This window comes from Rissa tridactyla, chromosome 2 (genome assembly GCF_028500815.1).
Source record: "Rissa tridactyla isolate bRisTri1 chromosome 2, bRisTri1.patW.cur.20221130, whole genome shotgun sequence".
In the NCBI taxonomy this organism is placed as follows: Eukaryota; Metazoa; Chordata; class Aves; order Charadriiformes; family Laridae; genus Rissa; species Rissa tridactyla.
The window spans coordinates 53,792,876-53,810,449 of NC_071467.1; the positions used below are offsets into that span (position 1 = coordinate 53,792,876).

The 17,574-nt window shown below is 41.2% G+C and overlaps 2 protein-coding genes across 5 annotated transcripts in view; both read right to left on the reverse strand.

Moving 5' to 3' along the window:
* The window catches only part of LPIN2 (lipin 2), a 45,654-nt gene extending 44,234 nt beyond the window's left edge, over positions 1–1,420 (reverse strand). Inside the window, exon 1 of the mRNA XM_054191316.1 lies at positions 1,298–1,420. The gene's annotated coding sequence lies outside the window, so the exon portion shown is untranslated. The remainder of the gene's footprint in view (positions 1–1,297) is intronic.
* Positions 1,421–4,137: 2,717 nt separating this feature from the next.
* The window catches only part of MYOM1 (myomesin 1), an 80,110-nt gene continuing 66,673 nt past the window's right edge, over positions 4,138–17,574 (reverse strand). The window contains exons 37-39 of one of the 4 annotated variants that reach the window (XM_054191308.1): positions 14,085–14,300; positions 11,083–11,206; positions 4,138–9,842 (exon numbers count right to left, since the gene is read on the reverse strand). In XM_054191308.1, the coding sequence (XP_054047283.1) occupies positions 9,631–9,842; positions 11,083–11,206; positions 14,085–14,300 (552 nt within the window). In that variant the 3' untranslated portion in view covers positions 4,138–9,630. Of the gene's footprint in view, positions 9,843–11,082; positions 11,207–13,305; positions 14,301–17,574 lie in introns of those variants that run through there. The other 3 variants (XM_054191305.1, XM_054191306.1, XM_054191307.1) reach the window with 3 other exon arrangements.

A 17,574-nucleotide genomic window follows, 5' to 3' on the forward strand; every position in this document is an offset into this window, starting at 1 on the left:
GGCAAAATTGTTTACATTCTTGTATGTTCTGGGCTGCAAAAAAAACTATAGCAGGAGCTAGGAGAGAAGAAACAACTGATGGCCCTGGATAGAGCTAGTTGCCTAGTACGTACACCAACAATGATTAGGTATACACTGAATTACTGACATACCCACACTTTCACTAACACAAAGTGAAGGCATATCGTGACTTACTATTTTTTATTCTAATGAATATCTGTACATTCTTAAAATGTGTATAACTCCACATTTTCCTCTTCCAATATATTTTGCAAACATAAGGAGTTCAGTATTCAAAATTGTCTTAAGAAATGCTATTATAAAGTATAAAAAAAACAAAGCCAAACAACTGAGTTCTGTAGGATTGTCTATCATTTTCTCCTCTGATGGTATCCTAAATAATACCATATACCATTATGGCATATGGCTAAGAAATTGTCTCTCGTAACAACAATGGAATTTTGTTTGCAAAAGAAAAAAGTAATCAGACGATGTGCACATACAAGGTGCAGCCAAAACACAGGTATATTTATGACATCACTTTGTTGGCTGGAAATGCACGAGTTTACACGGCATATTGTCTTGCTCTATTAAACATCATTGATGTCTGCTACATGTACTCAGTAATCACTTAACAAGAGGAAAAATGCAGTTCACACAAATTAATTTAGACGTGCACTTGGCAAAAACTCAAAACACATACACCAAAAAATGCAGACAGCATACTTCTAGTGATTAACGCTTCATACAGCCTGCACTAGGAAGGATAAATAGAAAAAAAACCCCAACAACAACAAAAAAACACAACAAAAACCAACCCAAAGGAGAAGTGCCCGGCAGGTAGGCAAGTTAACAGCCCGAGTTTAAGAAACGCAAATCCGTAAAACGCACGGAGCTCGGGGGCAGCAAGGCACCTATCGCGATTTTGAACGTTTCAAGAGTCGCACCGCCAAAGCGGAGCCAGAAAAGCCGACGTTTCACAAGGGGCACGCCGCCTTCATGTCACCAGCACGGCTGGCAGGCAGCTCCAGGGGGCCGGGTAGGGTGACAGCACCCACACCTGTCAGCCAGGGGAGAGGATGAGGAGGGGGATGCTCCCTCTTCCCCCCCGCCGGGTTCTCGGAGCCCTCTCCGGGAATGGGAGCGAGGCCGGGGCAGGCCCTCCGCCGCCCACCTTTCCCCGCAGCCGTCCGGGCTCGCTCGGCCTCCCCCCCCATCCCCTCACTTCTCCTCACACAGGCCGACACCCCGCCCCCGGGCGCGCCCCCTCCCCACCCCGGCTCCCCTTCTCCCTTACCTCCAGCGAGGCCCGGCGGGGCCCGCCGCCAGCCGAGGAGGGACGGACGGGCGGATGAATGGCGGGGGAAGAGCCAGAGAACGGCGGCGGGGCGGGGGGAGGCGGGGGGCAGAAGGGAGCCGGGACGCGCCGCGCCGGGCTGGACGCGAACTGCGCCAAGCGGCGGCCGTTGGTGCAGCGCGTGCACGTCGGCGCACGGGCGGGGACGCGCCGCCGCGGGTGGGGAGTGGGCGGGCGGGCGGCGCGCGCGCCACCTCAGCGGCGCGGGTCCCGCCTCGCCCCGGGCGCCACGTGACCTTGGGGCGAACGCAGGGTTGCGGCGGGGGGGGAAAGGACGCGCGCGGTGGGTGCGCGTGCGCGGGGCGGGAGCCGGCTGAGGGGGAGCGGCGGCAGGGAAGTGGGGAGCGCGTCGCCGCTGCCATGTTCAGTGCCGGGAATTGGGGGGGACGGGGACTGGGGTCGGTGTGGGGCAGGAGGCGCCAGCGAAGGGGCACGAGGCTGTGGCGAGCGCGGCTTCGCTGAGGCAGCCGCCCGCGGCTTGCCTTCCTCGCCCGACGTCCTCCTCATTCTCTCCTGTCTTCCTCGCCCCGCCTCCTCCTCGTCTCCTGTCCCGGCCCTGAGTTGTCGAGGCTGAGGTAAAGCAGCTCGGCTACCTACCGCCGTGGCGTGGTTGCCGCCCGTTCCCTCGGGCCCCGGCCTGCGGCGATTAGCAGGGAAGTGCTGGCTCTCCGCGGCTATTTATAGCCGTGGTCTGAGCTGTGTCTCAGAATTAACACCTCGTGACGGGGATGTTTCAAAAGAAACGCCGCGTCCGGGGTGTTTGCAGCTTTAGACATCTGGCAGTGCATCCTTCTTTTGAAAGTTGCTAGTCTACTCACAGGAGGCTGAAAAATAAATTTTTTATTATTATTATTTTTAGATGAAAGTGCAGAATTGCAAAATCAAAACGTGTCCAGCAGGCCAGGTATGTATTACAGGTCAGCAGCTTCACTTGCCCGCTGCTTTTGTGATTCACACCGCTGCTCACTGTAGTTGGCTGTGTTATGTGTTGTTATTTACTGGAGTCATTCTATTGCCCAGAGGCCCCAGATGATTGTGAGGCATAATATGTACTAAAACAGGATAGTATTCTCACCCTGAACAGCATTCAGTGTAAAAAAGGGAGAAGAAAAGAGTAGCATAAACAGAAATACAGTTTAGGTTTCAGGGATGTGAATTGTTTCATCACTACCCATGTTACTTCTTTATTTTATTTTATTGTATGTTTATTTGTCTGCCAGTTACTTTCTCATCTGCCAATCTGTTCATGAGAGTTTTTGTTAAAAGTCGGCTTTGCCCCACTTCTTGTTAGGGCCGTTTTTGGGCTCTTACATAGGCTTCATATAATTGTCACATAAGAAAACAGGCTAGTTAACAGTATTAAGTGCAACTGACAAAAAGACATGCTAGCATGCAAAGAAGTGTATAGACAAAATTTACTGTGATAGCCCATGTATCTCTCAAAAGATTCTTGACAATCTTTTGTACCAGTCCTACAAACAGATAAGAAGATCTGTTTATTAATCTGTACCTCCTGGTACAAGCTGCCTAAAAGATTATAGTCAGTGAGTTTGCTTATTTGCAAATAATATATTTAAATCCCTTTGAGCATGGAACTAAAAAAATCTATCCGCACATAACATGCAGGCTGGATTTTTGAAGAAAGCAGTTCATGGAAGAAGACACAAATGCAGAATTACGTGTCTAGAGTGACTATATTATACATATGTAAAAAGAATGAAAGGTCAGATTTTATGCCTGCCCATTTTGATAACGTTGTAGTGTCAGAAATCCATAGTCGAATTCAGAACACTTTCCAGAACTCAGGATAAACGGATGCAAACCAGACTACTGGAGCAATTTTCCACCCTTGGGTGCAACCATGTTTCAGCTGCAGCAGTTTTCTGAAGAGGCCTTCCATTTGAATATAATGTCTTAATAATAATTACCTAGCTAACGTTACCATAACATCTGTCACAAATACTCAGTCTGTGCTTCAGCCAATAGATCATTTCCCTGCTTTACCAAGTTTCTTATTTGGCATCTTAGTTCCTTAGATTGTGAGGGTGACCACATCATCTTTGTGTTCTTGTGATCTTATCTTTGCTAGTCATAACAGCAAGTGATTTTTTTAGTTGAGAGGACAACTCCAGACGGCCCTGTTCACAGGGAGATAAGAGGTAGGGGCTAAATCTATCATACATCCTCAAATACCAATTTTAAGCTAGATCCTATTATAAAATTAATCCAAAAGCAGGCTAGCTTCTTGGGTGACAGAAAAATCTTTTACTTGAAAAGGGGTGACAAATTGATAAGTCATACTTTTCTATTTCAGACCTGGAATAGGCGCTTCTGTTTAAAGAGCATTTGCTTGAAAACACAATGTTTTCCCTTCAGGTAACCTTTTCCTTTCCAATATTACCATCTCCAGACAATCAGAAGGCTGCAGAAGTAGGCAGCCCTCTGTATTTTCCTTTTGTATTCTCTACTCTTTTGCACTTACACATAGAAGATTATGATCAAGCTGTAAAAATGGCTTGCGTTTTCCACAGCTGTATCAGGTGAGATTTGTTTCCATTCTGATTGCGTGGAGTTAGACACTGTAGTGGTGTAGGCAGGATCTCTCTACATCTGTGTATGATTTGCGGTCCTTTTTGAACCATAACTCACTGGTAGGTAAACCAGGGTTTCCAGGCCACAGGAAACCTGCCACTTCATTTACATTCATTTTGCCTTTTCACCACAAATTTTTCACTATTATTTTCCCCATCAAGGAAAGGGAAGGAGAGATGAGAACAACTGCTTGAAATTACTTTTTTCTTTGGTGGAGGGGAAATAATTTGAAAGCGTGTTACCTAGAGCCATACTTAAATCAGTGGCTCTCTGGCTGTTCAACTGACAGATCATATCTAGCAGCAATAGTGTGTGAGAGAGGTAGCCTGCTTAGGGCTAGGCAAGCAAGGATGAAGGATCTCCAGCAGGTTAGGATACAGAGCGCCAGGGGTAAATGACAGGTCTGGGAGGATATAGGGTGCTCGGCATGGCTTCGGTGAAGTCTCAGAAGATTTGTGGTCCTGCAGATAGTAGAGAGATGTAGGTGTAGGGATGTAGCACCAACCCCCAGCTTGCATTGGTCTCTGAGTGCTCAACATGTTGCTGACATTTGTAGGTGAAAGAAAAAATGGCCTTTTGCTTAGTTGTTACAGCAGTTAAAAAAAAAAAAAAAAGTCTTTGGCCACATGTGGCATAAAAGCTGACATCAGTGATGAGATTTTGTTATGTCATTTTGCCTTTTTTGTGTGCGTACAACACCCAGAAACCATAGTTTGGAGTAGTCACTTATTCCCATACCCACCATCACCCATGCTTATATTGCAGGAGTCAGGATATCCTTAATTTTTTTTTTTTTTAATTGTTGACTCTATTTATATCTTCCCCGTAAACTTGAGGGGCTCCTTATCTCTGCATCTTAGTCATGACTTGCACGTGTCCTCTCAGGAGTGTTTCAATAACTTCTCCAGCATCAGAATGATATTATAAAAGCATGTCACAATTTAATTTAGTTTATTTAGTTCATCCTTTTAATCCCATTTAACAGTTGGAAAAAAAAATAAATACAAGGGAAGTCAGTCGTAAGGATTCAGGGCTGTACCCTGGCCATACCCTGAGCCTCCAATATATTTAAGCACACCAATAGTCCCACTGTAGCTGATGGGCTGGTTTGTAGGTTTAGGTTGTTAAGTCAGCACACTCAGATCAAGTCTCATGTCAGCAGCATTTCTCCCTTTGTCAATCATTAGCGGGTGTTTCACAAACTGTTTTCTGATAATAGATATGATAGGGTTTCAGGCCTCCTGTTAAGAGGTTCCTTATCCTTGCCAAAATCACAGCCTAAGTAAGGAGGAGGTTTTATTCTGCTCCTGTCAGTATGAGTGACGAAACAGTGAATGGAAATGACTGTATCAAATAGGATGAATGCTAGAAGATGCAAGGTGGGGAAAGAGGGAAGGAAAGGTGTTGCATTTGAAAATGCAGAAGGAGAAAGATTACAGGAAAGACATCTTGCATAATGAAATAGGAAGTGAGACAAGAGGAAAAGTCAGCAGAAGATTGCAGCCAAATCTGGTGCCTGCCCTCTTCTCTCTGCCGTCGGTCTCATCCCTCCCCTCACCGTGTCTCTCACAGCAGCTTCATCTCCAGAAGGCCTTGTGCAACAGAGCAGTTTCTCTAACATTTTTCTCTTCACAGCTTTGTTGCTCTTGTTGTTCTTTTCCCTGGGCAACATTTTACTTCAATTCTTAAAATTTACTATCATTTTAACAAAATTTACTATCATTTTAACAACACAAGAAAACTTGTGTGGAAAGATTTGTTTCAGATGTGTGGTTATTATAGTTACTATTCAAGGACACAGAGCAGAGGTCTGCCCTACGCTAGTTTAAGGATGATCTCACTTTGCAACTAGCTGCTTCAAAGATTACGGCTTTATATGTTATCAAATTACAGTTTATCAGTCCCAGACCACAGACAGGTCTTCCTCAATAATTGGGTAACAAATCCAGAAGTAATTCTCAGAGGAGCTCAAGGACACGTGGAATCACAATGTCTTTACTACAAGGGAAGGCAAAGCCTAATTTTCACATTTTCTTTCATCTTAAAAAAATAACACTTTGTAATTTTGGAAGGCAATTAGATAATATAGTTTAATGCAATACTTTTGCACACTGTTGTTATAACACAAGAACATGAGTTTATCATAGAGTTATAACTCTGAACGTCAAGAGTAATGCATGCTGGAATGGAATATGTAGGTGAGAAAGAAGATATTATCCAGAAGTGGCACTTTGGATAAACATTGCAACCAGTGTCTGATTTTAAATATAGTCAAATGGTTCTGTGTGTTTGATAGGGGATTCTGTTGTTTCAGAAATAATTTGCATTCTATCGTTATGTAATGGACAGATTGAAACAATTTTTCATAGTTATCATGGAGAATAGAATACAAACTATACATTTAGATTGCAAGAAAAACATGGTAACAATAAACTTTAATGTACTCAACAATTCTGTTAATATTTTGAATGCTTTGTTTTACATTTGTGAACAACTACAGCTTAAATAATAGTTTTGATTTTTTTTAATCTTTTATATGTTTATTTGTGTATTTCATTTATCATGCAGAAAACACTGTGCTTCTGGATAGCATATAGTTTCCAGTAGAACAATACTGATGTAACTGCATTTCCAGCTTTTTGAGGGACCATCCAAATTTAACAGAAAAAACCTCCAAACCCTAGTGCATTTTAGTTTAAATTTTAAAAGTAGGTTTTAATTGAAAATACTGGTTTTCCCTTCAGCAAAAAGATAAGACCTGATGCTGCTACAATGACACAAAAGGGAGATCTGCCGTTGGCTTCACAGTGAGCAAAATGGGCGTTGTAATCTGAGATTTGGGACGTTTTTAGAACATTCTTCTGAGATCCAGCTTGTTTTCTATTAAAACCAATGAAAAGACCCCTGTGGCATTTTGCAGGAATTGGATCAGGCTCTCAGTGGTACAGGCTGTTCTATATATAACTTACAGGCTGCCATTGATGTTTGTGGAAGACAGGCTCCCAACCCGAAAGAGCTGTAAGAGGTGATGGATTTTTAGAGAGGTGAGGCAGGTTGAAATAATTGCCATGGCAGAGAGCGGTTAAGAGTTGTGTGAAACAACCTGCAGCTGTGTAATGTTTTGAAAGGCCAGGCTCTCTGGCAGAGTGATGTAATTGCACATCTGTAGATATTTAACATTTGCTGTAACAGTTGCATGAGAACCTACATGCATTAAGGTTCCCATTTAAAAAGTCCTTACTGCATTTCCGTATGGGACCTACACTTACGGTGTTCGCTGATGGGCTACTCCAGTTTTCTAATTTAAACTATAACCATAGATGTAGAACAAGATGTAATGTAGAACTGAATCAAGCTCTATGTGTCAAACAGTACCTACGTCTAGTAGGATGATTTTAGTTGCAGTTCAGTCTGAATTTTAAGTTTCTCCCACCACTTCTTTTGTGTAGCAGTCAATATTATGATTTGCATAATTTTTTCTCTGTTGCATCCCACATCTTTCTGTCACCCAGAATGGACCATCCAAATTACTTATATCCTTTACCTTGTTTACAGAAATGTTATTACTCTAATTGCCTCCATATAAGCACTCTTATCTAGTATTTCATCCAGGAAGAATCTTTCTGTTGGTTTTACAGAGACTTGAATAACCCTGTTGGAATTCTACTGGAAGGAAACAGTTTGCTTTCTTTCAGAGATATCAGTGTCTTGGGTGTTACACATTTATATGCTATTAAGATTCTTTGTTTTCTCATGCTAACAATTCTATAATGCTGCATTAGAAACTGATATTTCTTGGTTTTTTTCAGTATTTCCATATTTGTCACAGAGCTAATACCCTAGAAATATCAGCAGAGTTCAGTAACCTTTCATTAATAATCCATCTGGAAAAAGACAATATAATATGACTGAGCCTTCTAAGAGTTGAAATCAATAAAAACATTTTCCTAGTAATTAAAGTATCTTATTTTTATTTCTTCTATTTAATAATTCCTGGCCATTTAAAAGTTGAATTCAGCTTGCATATTAACAAAATACGTTCTGACCTTTATTTTTATTGGTTTGTTTTTCAGCTTGAACTCTGCTTCTTTCAAAGTATCTAAGCATCCACAAATGAGTCATATTTTCTTATATCCTTAGTACATAAACATGTGAATGAGCACAGTAATGAATGTGAGTGAGCACGGTAGTGATTTAAAGCAGAGATTCTTGGCCTCCATTTATTCCTCACTTTACATGGACCATGAAGCTACACTTCCTTATAAGAAACCAGCGGGTCTGATAGCCTAGTGAGGGGAAGAAGGGATAGCGTTGGGCTGAGACACTGAGGGGAAAGGGGACAAAGGGTTTAGCAGCTCTTGGAAACAGAAATATGATTGCTGTAGCAAAAAGGGTGCAGAGAAATCAGCACATGGGGCGACTGATACTTTATGGGTTAATGCAATATCCATAGTACCTCACCAAGGCCATGGGGGAATTAATGAAGTGGAGAGTCCTGAGTGGTCTCGATGAGAAGGAATGGCCAGATGTCATCCTGATCCACCTGATGAAACAGGTTTGCATGAAGAACTCTGCTCTGGTGAGACCCCACCTGGAGTCCTGTGTCCAGCTCTGGAGTCCTCAGCACAGGAAGGACATGGACCTGTTGGAGCGGGTCCAGAGGAGGGCAACTAAGATGATCCAAGGGCTGGAGCACCTCTCTTATGAAGACAGGCTGAGAGAGTTGGGGTTGTTCAGCCTGGAGAAGAGAAGGCTCCAGGGAGACCTTATAGCGGCCTTCCAGTACATGAAGGGGGCGTATAAGAAAGCTGGGGAGGGGCTGTTTGCAAGGGCATGTAGCGATAGGATGAGGGGCCGTGGTTTTAAACTAGAGCAGGGGAGGTTTAGATTAGACATTCGGAAGAAGTTCTTTACGATGAGGGTGGTGAGACACTGGAACAGGTTGCCAGAGAGGTGGTGGAGGCCCCATCCCTGGAGACATTCAAGGCCAGGCTTGATGAGGCTCTGAGCAACCTGATCTAGTTGAAGATGTCCCTGCTTACTGCAGGGGGGTTGGACTAGATGACCTTTAAAGGTCCCTTCCAACCCAACACATTCTATGATTCTATGAAAGAAACCTGGATTAAAAGAAAAACCTACTTCTAGCCCCCTGCATCCATGGGAGATGGCTGTGTTTCTGAAGATCTTCTCCTGTGGCCAAATTGATCTTGGTGAAAAGTCTAGCCAGCACATAGCATTAACTGTATGTATGGTTTCCTTGAGAAAGTAAGCGGGGTCTGCCTCAAGCTGTGATGGCCTACAAATATCAATTAACAGATCCACATAACTGATATCAACATTCTTTTACAGAGTAATAAATAGGTCACTTCTGGACAGGATTCACTCTAATAAACTCTGCTTAACATGGATGTTTTTCAGTAATTAAAATCACCTTTTCGGTATGTGGATTGTTATTAAGATAGTTAGAAATGCCTGCAGTGCAATTAATCTGGTACTGAGACAGAGGTGACCATCTACTATGCCATTGAAGTTATAAAGTATTATAAATGTTATAAAAAAACACTAATAAACTTTTGTGTTAAAATGTTACAGCTAGTCTACCACCCATGAAATCTCAGCTTCAACTTATTATCCAGATCATAACAAGATCACGTTCATCATTTAAGAACAGTGGGGTTTACTCAAGGCTTTTTTCCCGGTGGTTTCTTTCCCTGCCTATCCAAGCTTTCTGCGGGCTGAGGAACCATTTCTGCTACTGCTGCCTTTCCGTCAGTCGTCTTTGCTGCTTGCTGGTTGCTTTTTGTATCCTTTTCTGTTTCCACAGGAGGGGTTTCATTTGGAACGGGTGTCTCTTCCGTAGCAATAATTTCTTCTACATGTGGCTTAATAAAATCTAATTTAGGAGAAGTAATAAAATTTCCCGTATATTTACTATGCTCAGCAATACAGAGGTACATAAGTAAGATTTTGCTTTCACATTGCATTTGACATTATCGTGTTCTTTTTCTCTTCCCATACCCATATAAAGAGATTCAGTATCACAAGTAATGTTACTACTGTTTACAGAGCCAAAAGCAAGCCCAAGTCTTTATGGTCTGTAATTAAAAAGATTCAGGAAAGGGTGGAACCTGCAAAACATTTACAGATGGAAATTATTGTTTCTCACATAAGTCACCTCATTTAAAGGACTGCTCAGAAATGTCTAGGTTACCCATACCAGGAAGGCAAGAGAGGAAAGAAACGCAGTTAAATACTTGTTCTTGCCTTAGGAGCAGAAAGGGGAGGGGAATAAAAGTATAAAACGTTCTGTCAGCAATGATATAATGTGTATATACCCTGTATACAATGAAAAAATACTTAGGCAAAAATATGTAAAACATGTTCTGATAATGTTGGAATTTAAGCCTTATTTGGAGCTAAAATGCTCTATGTGAGGGAGTTGTAATTGTGAGGAATAAATCAATGTCCAAGTAGCAATTATATAGTAAGAGTCTAAAAGAACAGTAAAAATCTGTAATATACAAGAATGCTAAATCACCAGAGAGCTTTTCATTGTCCACCCTTTTCTAAATTGGACAAAAAAATGGTCACTTATAATTCCAACTTTACCATTCAATATGGACATAAAACTAAGAAAGAATAATCGATTAATCTCAAATAATGGCTATACGATCAGGCTTTTCTAAAACACTTTGGCATTTAGGGTACCTTAATTAGCAAGGCCTTTTTTTTTTTGTTGTTAAGTGTCAAAAGTCTATCTGCTGAAATGAGTCTCACTTTGGAAGATAACACCACGTGTGTATATATACATGCTTAGGAGGTCTTTCCTCTGCATTCAGAAATTTGAAAGTGTTTATTATGGCTTAAAAAACGTCCATCAGCCAGGTAGGTGAGCCAAGGTGAGAACCTGCAGCCCAGTGGAAAGGTGATTTAAAAGTGTGGATTTAAGTCTCTTTCACTGAGGTTTAACCTGGCAATTCATACCTGGCATTTGTTGTTGATTAAGAGCATACGTACTGTAAACTTGTTTGTTTGGGACCTGAGTAATATTGATTGGTGCAGACCATTAACAGCATAATGTTTAACAATTTTTTCATTGGAGTAGAAGACCATGAAGGTGAAAGTGCTCTTACCTTTCTTTTCCCCTTCTTTCCGTTTGCTTGCTGTCGTCGTTTTTTTCTTTTTAGATACAGCTACATTATTTTGATCTTGTCCTTGGACTGTGTCAGTCTGTCCTGACACAGAAATCACAATCACCTGAAGCAAAGCAAGAACAAAAAGTGCACAAGCGAGAAGTGTGGATGCATCACAAATTCAGTTTGAAACCACCGTAACTGAGTCCCTGGGAGCAAAACTGTTTAGAAGCAGCTATTACTCTGACTTTCAGGGACACATACATCTTCTGAAGCAAAGAGAAGTGGAATCCAGCGTGTTAATCTGGGAGATGGCCCACTTGTATTCCCTCGCAGTTCTGCCAAAAGGAGGGAGGCAGGAAGACAGATTTTTTGAAGATAAAGTAGTAGAAATAAACTGCTGCCAAAATGCAATCATTATTAAAAATGTGCTAATGCTAAACAACTAACATCAGTTATCAGGTATCACAAAGAGCAAGACATATTCTTGTTTGCGCTCTGGAGGATGGAAGAGGTGTGACAGTTGCTTTTAAGGTGTATGTCCTGGACCAAGATGGAGTGACCTGCTTATCGTCCTTGAATGGGCTTCGTGTCATACTAAGCAAAATTATCAGATAATTTGACATCAGTTCTTTAAATTCTGAAAGCTCGCTGTATCTCAAATTACAGATATTCTCTTGATTATATATTGAAATTTAAAAATTAAGCTGTTTTACTATGTCTGATACGCAACTGTTGTGACTAAATGGTCTGAACTTTTTTTATAACAGAGATTTATAAGAGGTTCATTAATGTACATAATCACACACTTAAACCTTAAAATTGCAATAATGTCATCAAGTTTGATAGTTGAGTCCTAACTATTTTAGGAGATAAGGCTGTGTGAAAACATACACTGCTTATGTGAAATGCTGAAAACACAGTTTTACATAATTTCATGTTAAAAATCCCTAGTCTAGAAGAAAAAATATTTATACCAGATAAACTTAACATGTTCCTTGAAACTGGGGGTACTGGGCATAAAGTTAAGCACATGCTAACGTGTTCTGGTAGGTCATAAGTCTGATCTAGATCTGAATTGGTTTGTTTTTTTTTTCAATGATTAAGATCAAAATCATTAGCCCTTTATAGAAACTGATAAAAAAAAATTAAAAATTGAAGAGATCCCCAGTTTCACCATTGATAACTGCATTGAATCTATTGTTGTCTGAGCCATTAAGAATTCCCTCGTGCTTCCACTTCGCCTTTAACGGTAGCTGACAGTAAACCTCAGATGGCAAGTGTTTAAGTGAGCATTAACTGTGCGGCGTTACGAGTGGCATCCTCACAGAAATGTCAGTACTGCAGCAAAGTGGGTGCTTGGGAAACAGCACTGTGTCCGCACTCACCGTCGCTAAAAATGACAAGAGAAAGTATGTGAAAGGTGCACAGACTTCAGGCGTGTACTAAAAATAGGTACGTTCGTTCTTTACATTTTGATGTGAAGAATCGTGCTGTTGTGAGATTAGTAATGAAGAGAATTATTAATATGGCACATTGCTCTCCTAATTAGCAACTGGGCTGATAACTGCTTCTGATCATATATATATCACATACATTATATCACGTGTGTACATCATAATATATCCAGCAGGATGGACATATATGTAATACATTCTGTTGCTCTTCCTCAGCTAATTGTTGTTGCCTCAGTGGCATTGTTGTAAAAATGGAGTTTTTAATCTATATAAGTGTGTTCAAAGATCTGGACGAATGTTTTTTGTTGAAACATTTTTATCTGAAAAAAAAACAACCCACGTTTTTTTCTTTTTTCTCTGTTCCAGTGAAGATTCTTTTTGTAGCTTTAAAAGATCTTGACAATGTTATTTCTGACCTCCAGTGTTAAGTTTGGATGAGATTAACTGAGGTCTCAGTCTAACAAAATACTTACCTAACACCCTTAAATCAAAATTCATGAGCAGGTCCACTGAATCGCATGAGACCACTCCTGTGCCTGAACTTGCAAAAATACCTTGTTGAGTTGAGATGTGAAGTAGGGAAGGTCTGGACAGAAAGTTGCGATGAGAAGCCATTGTGGGTTTTGTCGTGAGCAGTAAAGTGAAGATTAACAGGGATCTAAAGGAAAGCTAGAGGTAATTACAGTGGTGAAAGCATTAAGAGACTAAGATACTGTGCACATCTACCAGAGCCGTGACTAGTAAAACAAGACACAGTGACACAAGCTTGTGGTGGAAGGAAAGAAGTGAATTGTGTTTATTTGTGAATACAGAGCAGAGTTCATACGTTTTTGCAGACACACACACATTAGTATTCTGGCCTCCTAAGCCTAATTTTCATTTATGTTACAGTACTTTTACCCCAACTGGGCAAATTAAACAATATTTATGGATGTAGATGACACCCATGTTAAGGCCCCTCTAAATTAACACAGCAACACAAAGGGGCCTTAATGTAGACAAAACCAGCACTAGTATCTCCATTATTTAATTCTCTAACACATTCCATCTATGCTACTTTATGGAAGTTGGAACAAATCTAAACGGCTGCTCAAAAATGCCTTGATCATTTTTTTATCTTTCCATCTACCTCATCACTTGCTTCCCCCGAAATAATTCTTCACCCTTTCCGTTTTTGTTGTATGGTCAAGTGCTCCAGGAAGGGGGTCAAGTGGTGGACCTGTGTTTACAGCCAGCATGCATTTGGCCTGGCTGAAGATGCTACAAGTAGGTTCTGTGAGGTTAGCAGTAAGAAAATATTTAGGAAAGGCCCTGGTTTCCCTGGCACAATTAAGCGTATTAGAAACAAAAGTGAAGTGAGTGGAAAAATCCCAGACTGCCTGCTAAAGCAGAAAGCCATTTACACACACAGATTATGTCAGCCTATCACCCAAAATCTCCCCCATGCTTCGGCTTTCTAGTCTTAAATTCACACTTTCATTTCTTAGCTTCTTTCTTTTTCTCTTGCTCAGACTGCCTCTCTTCCTCGGGTATGAACACACTTACAGTGACATCGCTGGTCTCTGTGCCGTACTTGTTCTTCACCACAATGCTGTATTTCCCAGAGTCGAGTGTGGACACAGTGGAAATGGTAAAGCTGACATTTTTGCCCGATTCAAATTTCAGGATGCAATTAGCATCTGACACAAATGCTTTTTCATTCTTCAGCCATGAGACCTCTGGAGTGGGATCTCCCCAGACAGTGCAAGAAAGATTAAGCGCCTATAGAAAAAAGTCCAAAAGGAATTACAGGTAAGGCTCAATAACTGTTTGCTGTGTTTTTTGATGCCTGGCTCTCCAAATGTTCCAACCCCCTATTTATCTTCCTGCTTTTAGTAAATGGATGCATATCATCGTCAGTAATCAATAATTTTTGTCAGTATCTTTCTGTATCATAACGGAAAAGAAGGAACTCAGTTAATTCAAAAACTCCATTAAAACCTTTCAATATTTTATGGAACCTTGTTCTCTACTCTCATAATCATTAGTAGAGCTTTCTCCATGTGTATTGTTTAATGTAAAATTAGAAATTATCTGCATTTGTGTGTTAGACCTGAAATGAGAATTTGAGGAACAGTCAAATGGATTTTTTTGCATTAAGCTCACTATATACTCACCACAGAAGTTAAGAAAGTGTGCCTGCCTTTTTAAATAACTAAGAACAAAGTGTCCCTGGAATACTTTGTTTAATTTAGGATCTTTTAAAACTATGCCCTGACAGCTCTTCCAACAGACTTGAATTCTTTTACTTCTATAAAACTTCTTTTATAGACTTTACTTCTATAAAACTGTTTTTAACTGAAATCAATACAGGCTTTACCCTTTCTTTGGTGATCATGTAAGTATTTCCCTTTGATGTTAGTAACGTTTCTAAGGTCTGAATTAGGTCCCATCAGACTGAAGGAAGTATCTTCATCATCAGAGAGTCAGTTGTTGGAGAGATCACTGACAGTTGGGTACTTTCTGTAGGCTGGGGAGTTCTGGTGTGCCCACCATGTTCAGGCCTCCTTTTTTTGTTGTCAGCTGAGAAATTCACGTTTGGGAGATACCAATACACACAAATGATCCCCTCCTCCAGTCGCAATGCCATGGGTATCTTCTCAAAAGAGTTTGCAAAAATGAACACAGAGTCCAACGTTAAAAATGTTCATATGAAACTTCTGTGGTATGTAGGCCTTTCTCTGGACCTTTATCAAGGAAGGAGTCCATTTATGTCTAAGTTTTAAATAGTATATTGGTCCAAACTTAAAAAGTTATTTAAAGTAGAATATTTTTTAAATGGAAATTGAAGATTTTTTGCTGCAGAGAAAGTGGTCTTGAGTGTTTCATTAGGCATGGACTAAGGGATACATAAGGAATCAACAGGCTTCCACTTGACTGGAATCAAGTTTTCTTGATAAAAATATATCAAAAATAGACACAACTGAAGAGCACTCACATTGTTGGCCCTATAGTCTGTCGTGTTAAAAACCTACTGTGAGAAATCTGTTTAACAGACTACCTTCCCTTCACCTCTTTGCTTTTGATCTGCTAGTGTGATGGTGGAAGATGGGACAGAAGACAGATACGCAGAAGGCTGTTGAATTGGGCAGATAGAAAAAATGGATACCTCTATACAAATGAAAGACTTTGGTACCTCTGACAACAAAACAAAAATCAAATAAATCCCACATCCCCTAAGGACCAAAATGAGAACAAAAGGGAGGGGGAAGTCTTTCCACCATCAACAACACGTAATTCTTGGTACTGAAGGAAAGGCAGTTTTCAAGCGAGAGGTGGTTACGGCATGGTGGAAACGGCCTCTGTCTGATTTCCTGCAGCACCTACGGCTGGTGACCGCATGGGGCTGTTGACTGCCTTCTCTTGTAGCCCACTGGGGTGAATGTGGTTTTGATTGCTATATCAGTCCATCTTTTTGCAAAACAAGAGGTTTTACATTTCCCCCTCTTCCTTATTGCTCTCAATACACATGTGCCCTCAGCACTGCATATGGGTCCCTTCGGGTGGTTGGTATTTCTTTATTGTTTTCTGATTCTCTAGCAAGCAAGAGATCACCACTGAGTGGCCCCAGCTGCCACTCCAAGATGCTAATGAGATGATGTCTGTGTCCAGACAGCTCTATTAGTGGCATCATTCAAACCTCAGGTGTTTGAAGTAGTGTCAGTACTCTTTAATTCAAAGAGTTTCAAGCAGCAGTGATGATTCTTTTTTTTTTTCTTCTAAATAATTCCTTAAAATAGCTGCCTTTTGCTTAACCTTGCATCGCTAGTTCCTGTTTTGACATCCGTGCTCCTCTTTACCTTCCTGACTCTTATTTATTTTCCAGATACTAATGTGTGGAGATGTATCTTATAATTCACTATGTAGACGGTGAGATCTTTGGTTTTCTGGATGGTAATCCATAATTACAGAGCCTTAGCCAAGGAGAAGTGATCACCCACTGTGACTGCACGTATCTATTCCAGATTTTCTGTTCATTGAGTGGGAGATGGTTGTTGCTCATGTGTTCATAAGTTAATACATATCCTTATTGCTCACAGAACCCCCTGACTGTAATGCTGTATTCAACCTGAACTTCTTATCTTTGTAAAAAAGTCTCTCCTGTCCTCCCGAGGAGAAGAGGCACCTTTCCTCTCAAGGGGAAGGACTGGAAGCCTGTCTAGATGTTGTGGTGAGGGAATGAAATCTATCAGGAAATGTGAACCATCTGAAAAAAACTGGGTGACTAAAATCCACCATCTCTTTGAACGGGATCTCAGTATTTCAGAGCTCCACACAGAAGTTCCTGTAAGTCTGGACCTGGGGCACTGAGACATGCACTTGGCAGCAGGTGCAAGACCCTTTGTGTCCCCCCCACCTCTTCTGCCTTTCACTGCAGATTATAATGAGTAGGGTAGTACAGGTGGCAGAGGGAAATGTGTCATTGTATTTCAAGTATCGCCATTCCTCTTGCGTATTAGCACGAACTCATTTTCCTGGGTGGTTTGGGCTAAGATACCAGTGAGTGAACTGAAGCAGCTCAATCACGGGAACCTGCTCCCTTCTTCCGGCCTTCCTGTGAGGGCACCTACCCCTGGCAGAAGGGTAGAATGGGAAGTTGGCGGGCAGAAGGATGCAACACATTGCTTCTAGGTCTCTCAGAATCCTGAGCCTCTCCTTTTTTAAAAAAAACAACCCTTGCTCACTTACAGGCCTTCATTAAAACAACCACTTAGGTTAATTTGGCCGGCTGTACACAAAACTTAGACTTGTATTCTCCGTCAGGTCAAGTTCCTCCTTAATATGAACTGACACTTAGCCTTTTCCAATTATATCACGTTGCTGAAGAGCATTTCTGTCTATCAGTGGAAGCCTCTTAGGCCATCTGGAGCGCTGTTTGATTAACACTGGGTAAACACTGGTTCATTCGTTCTCACACATATTCTTCAGCTCACATGTAAAAAGCTAATAAATAGTATCACAGTCACGGTGTTAAGTTTAAGACATGCATATGCTT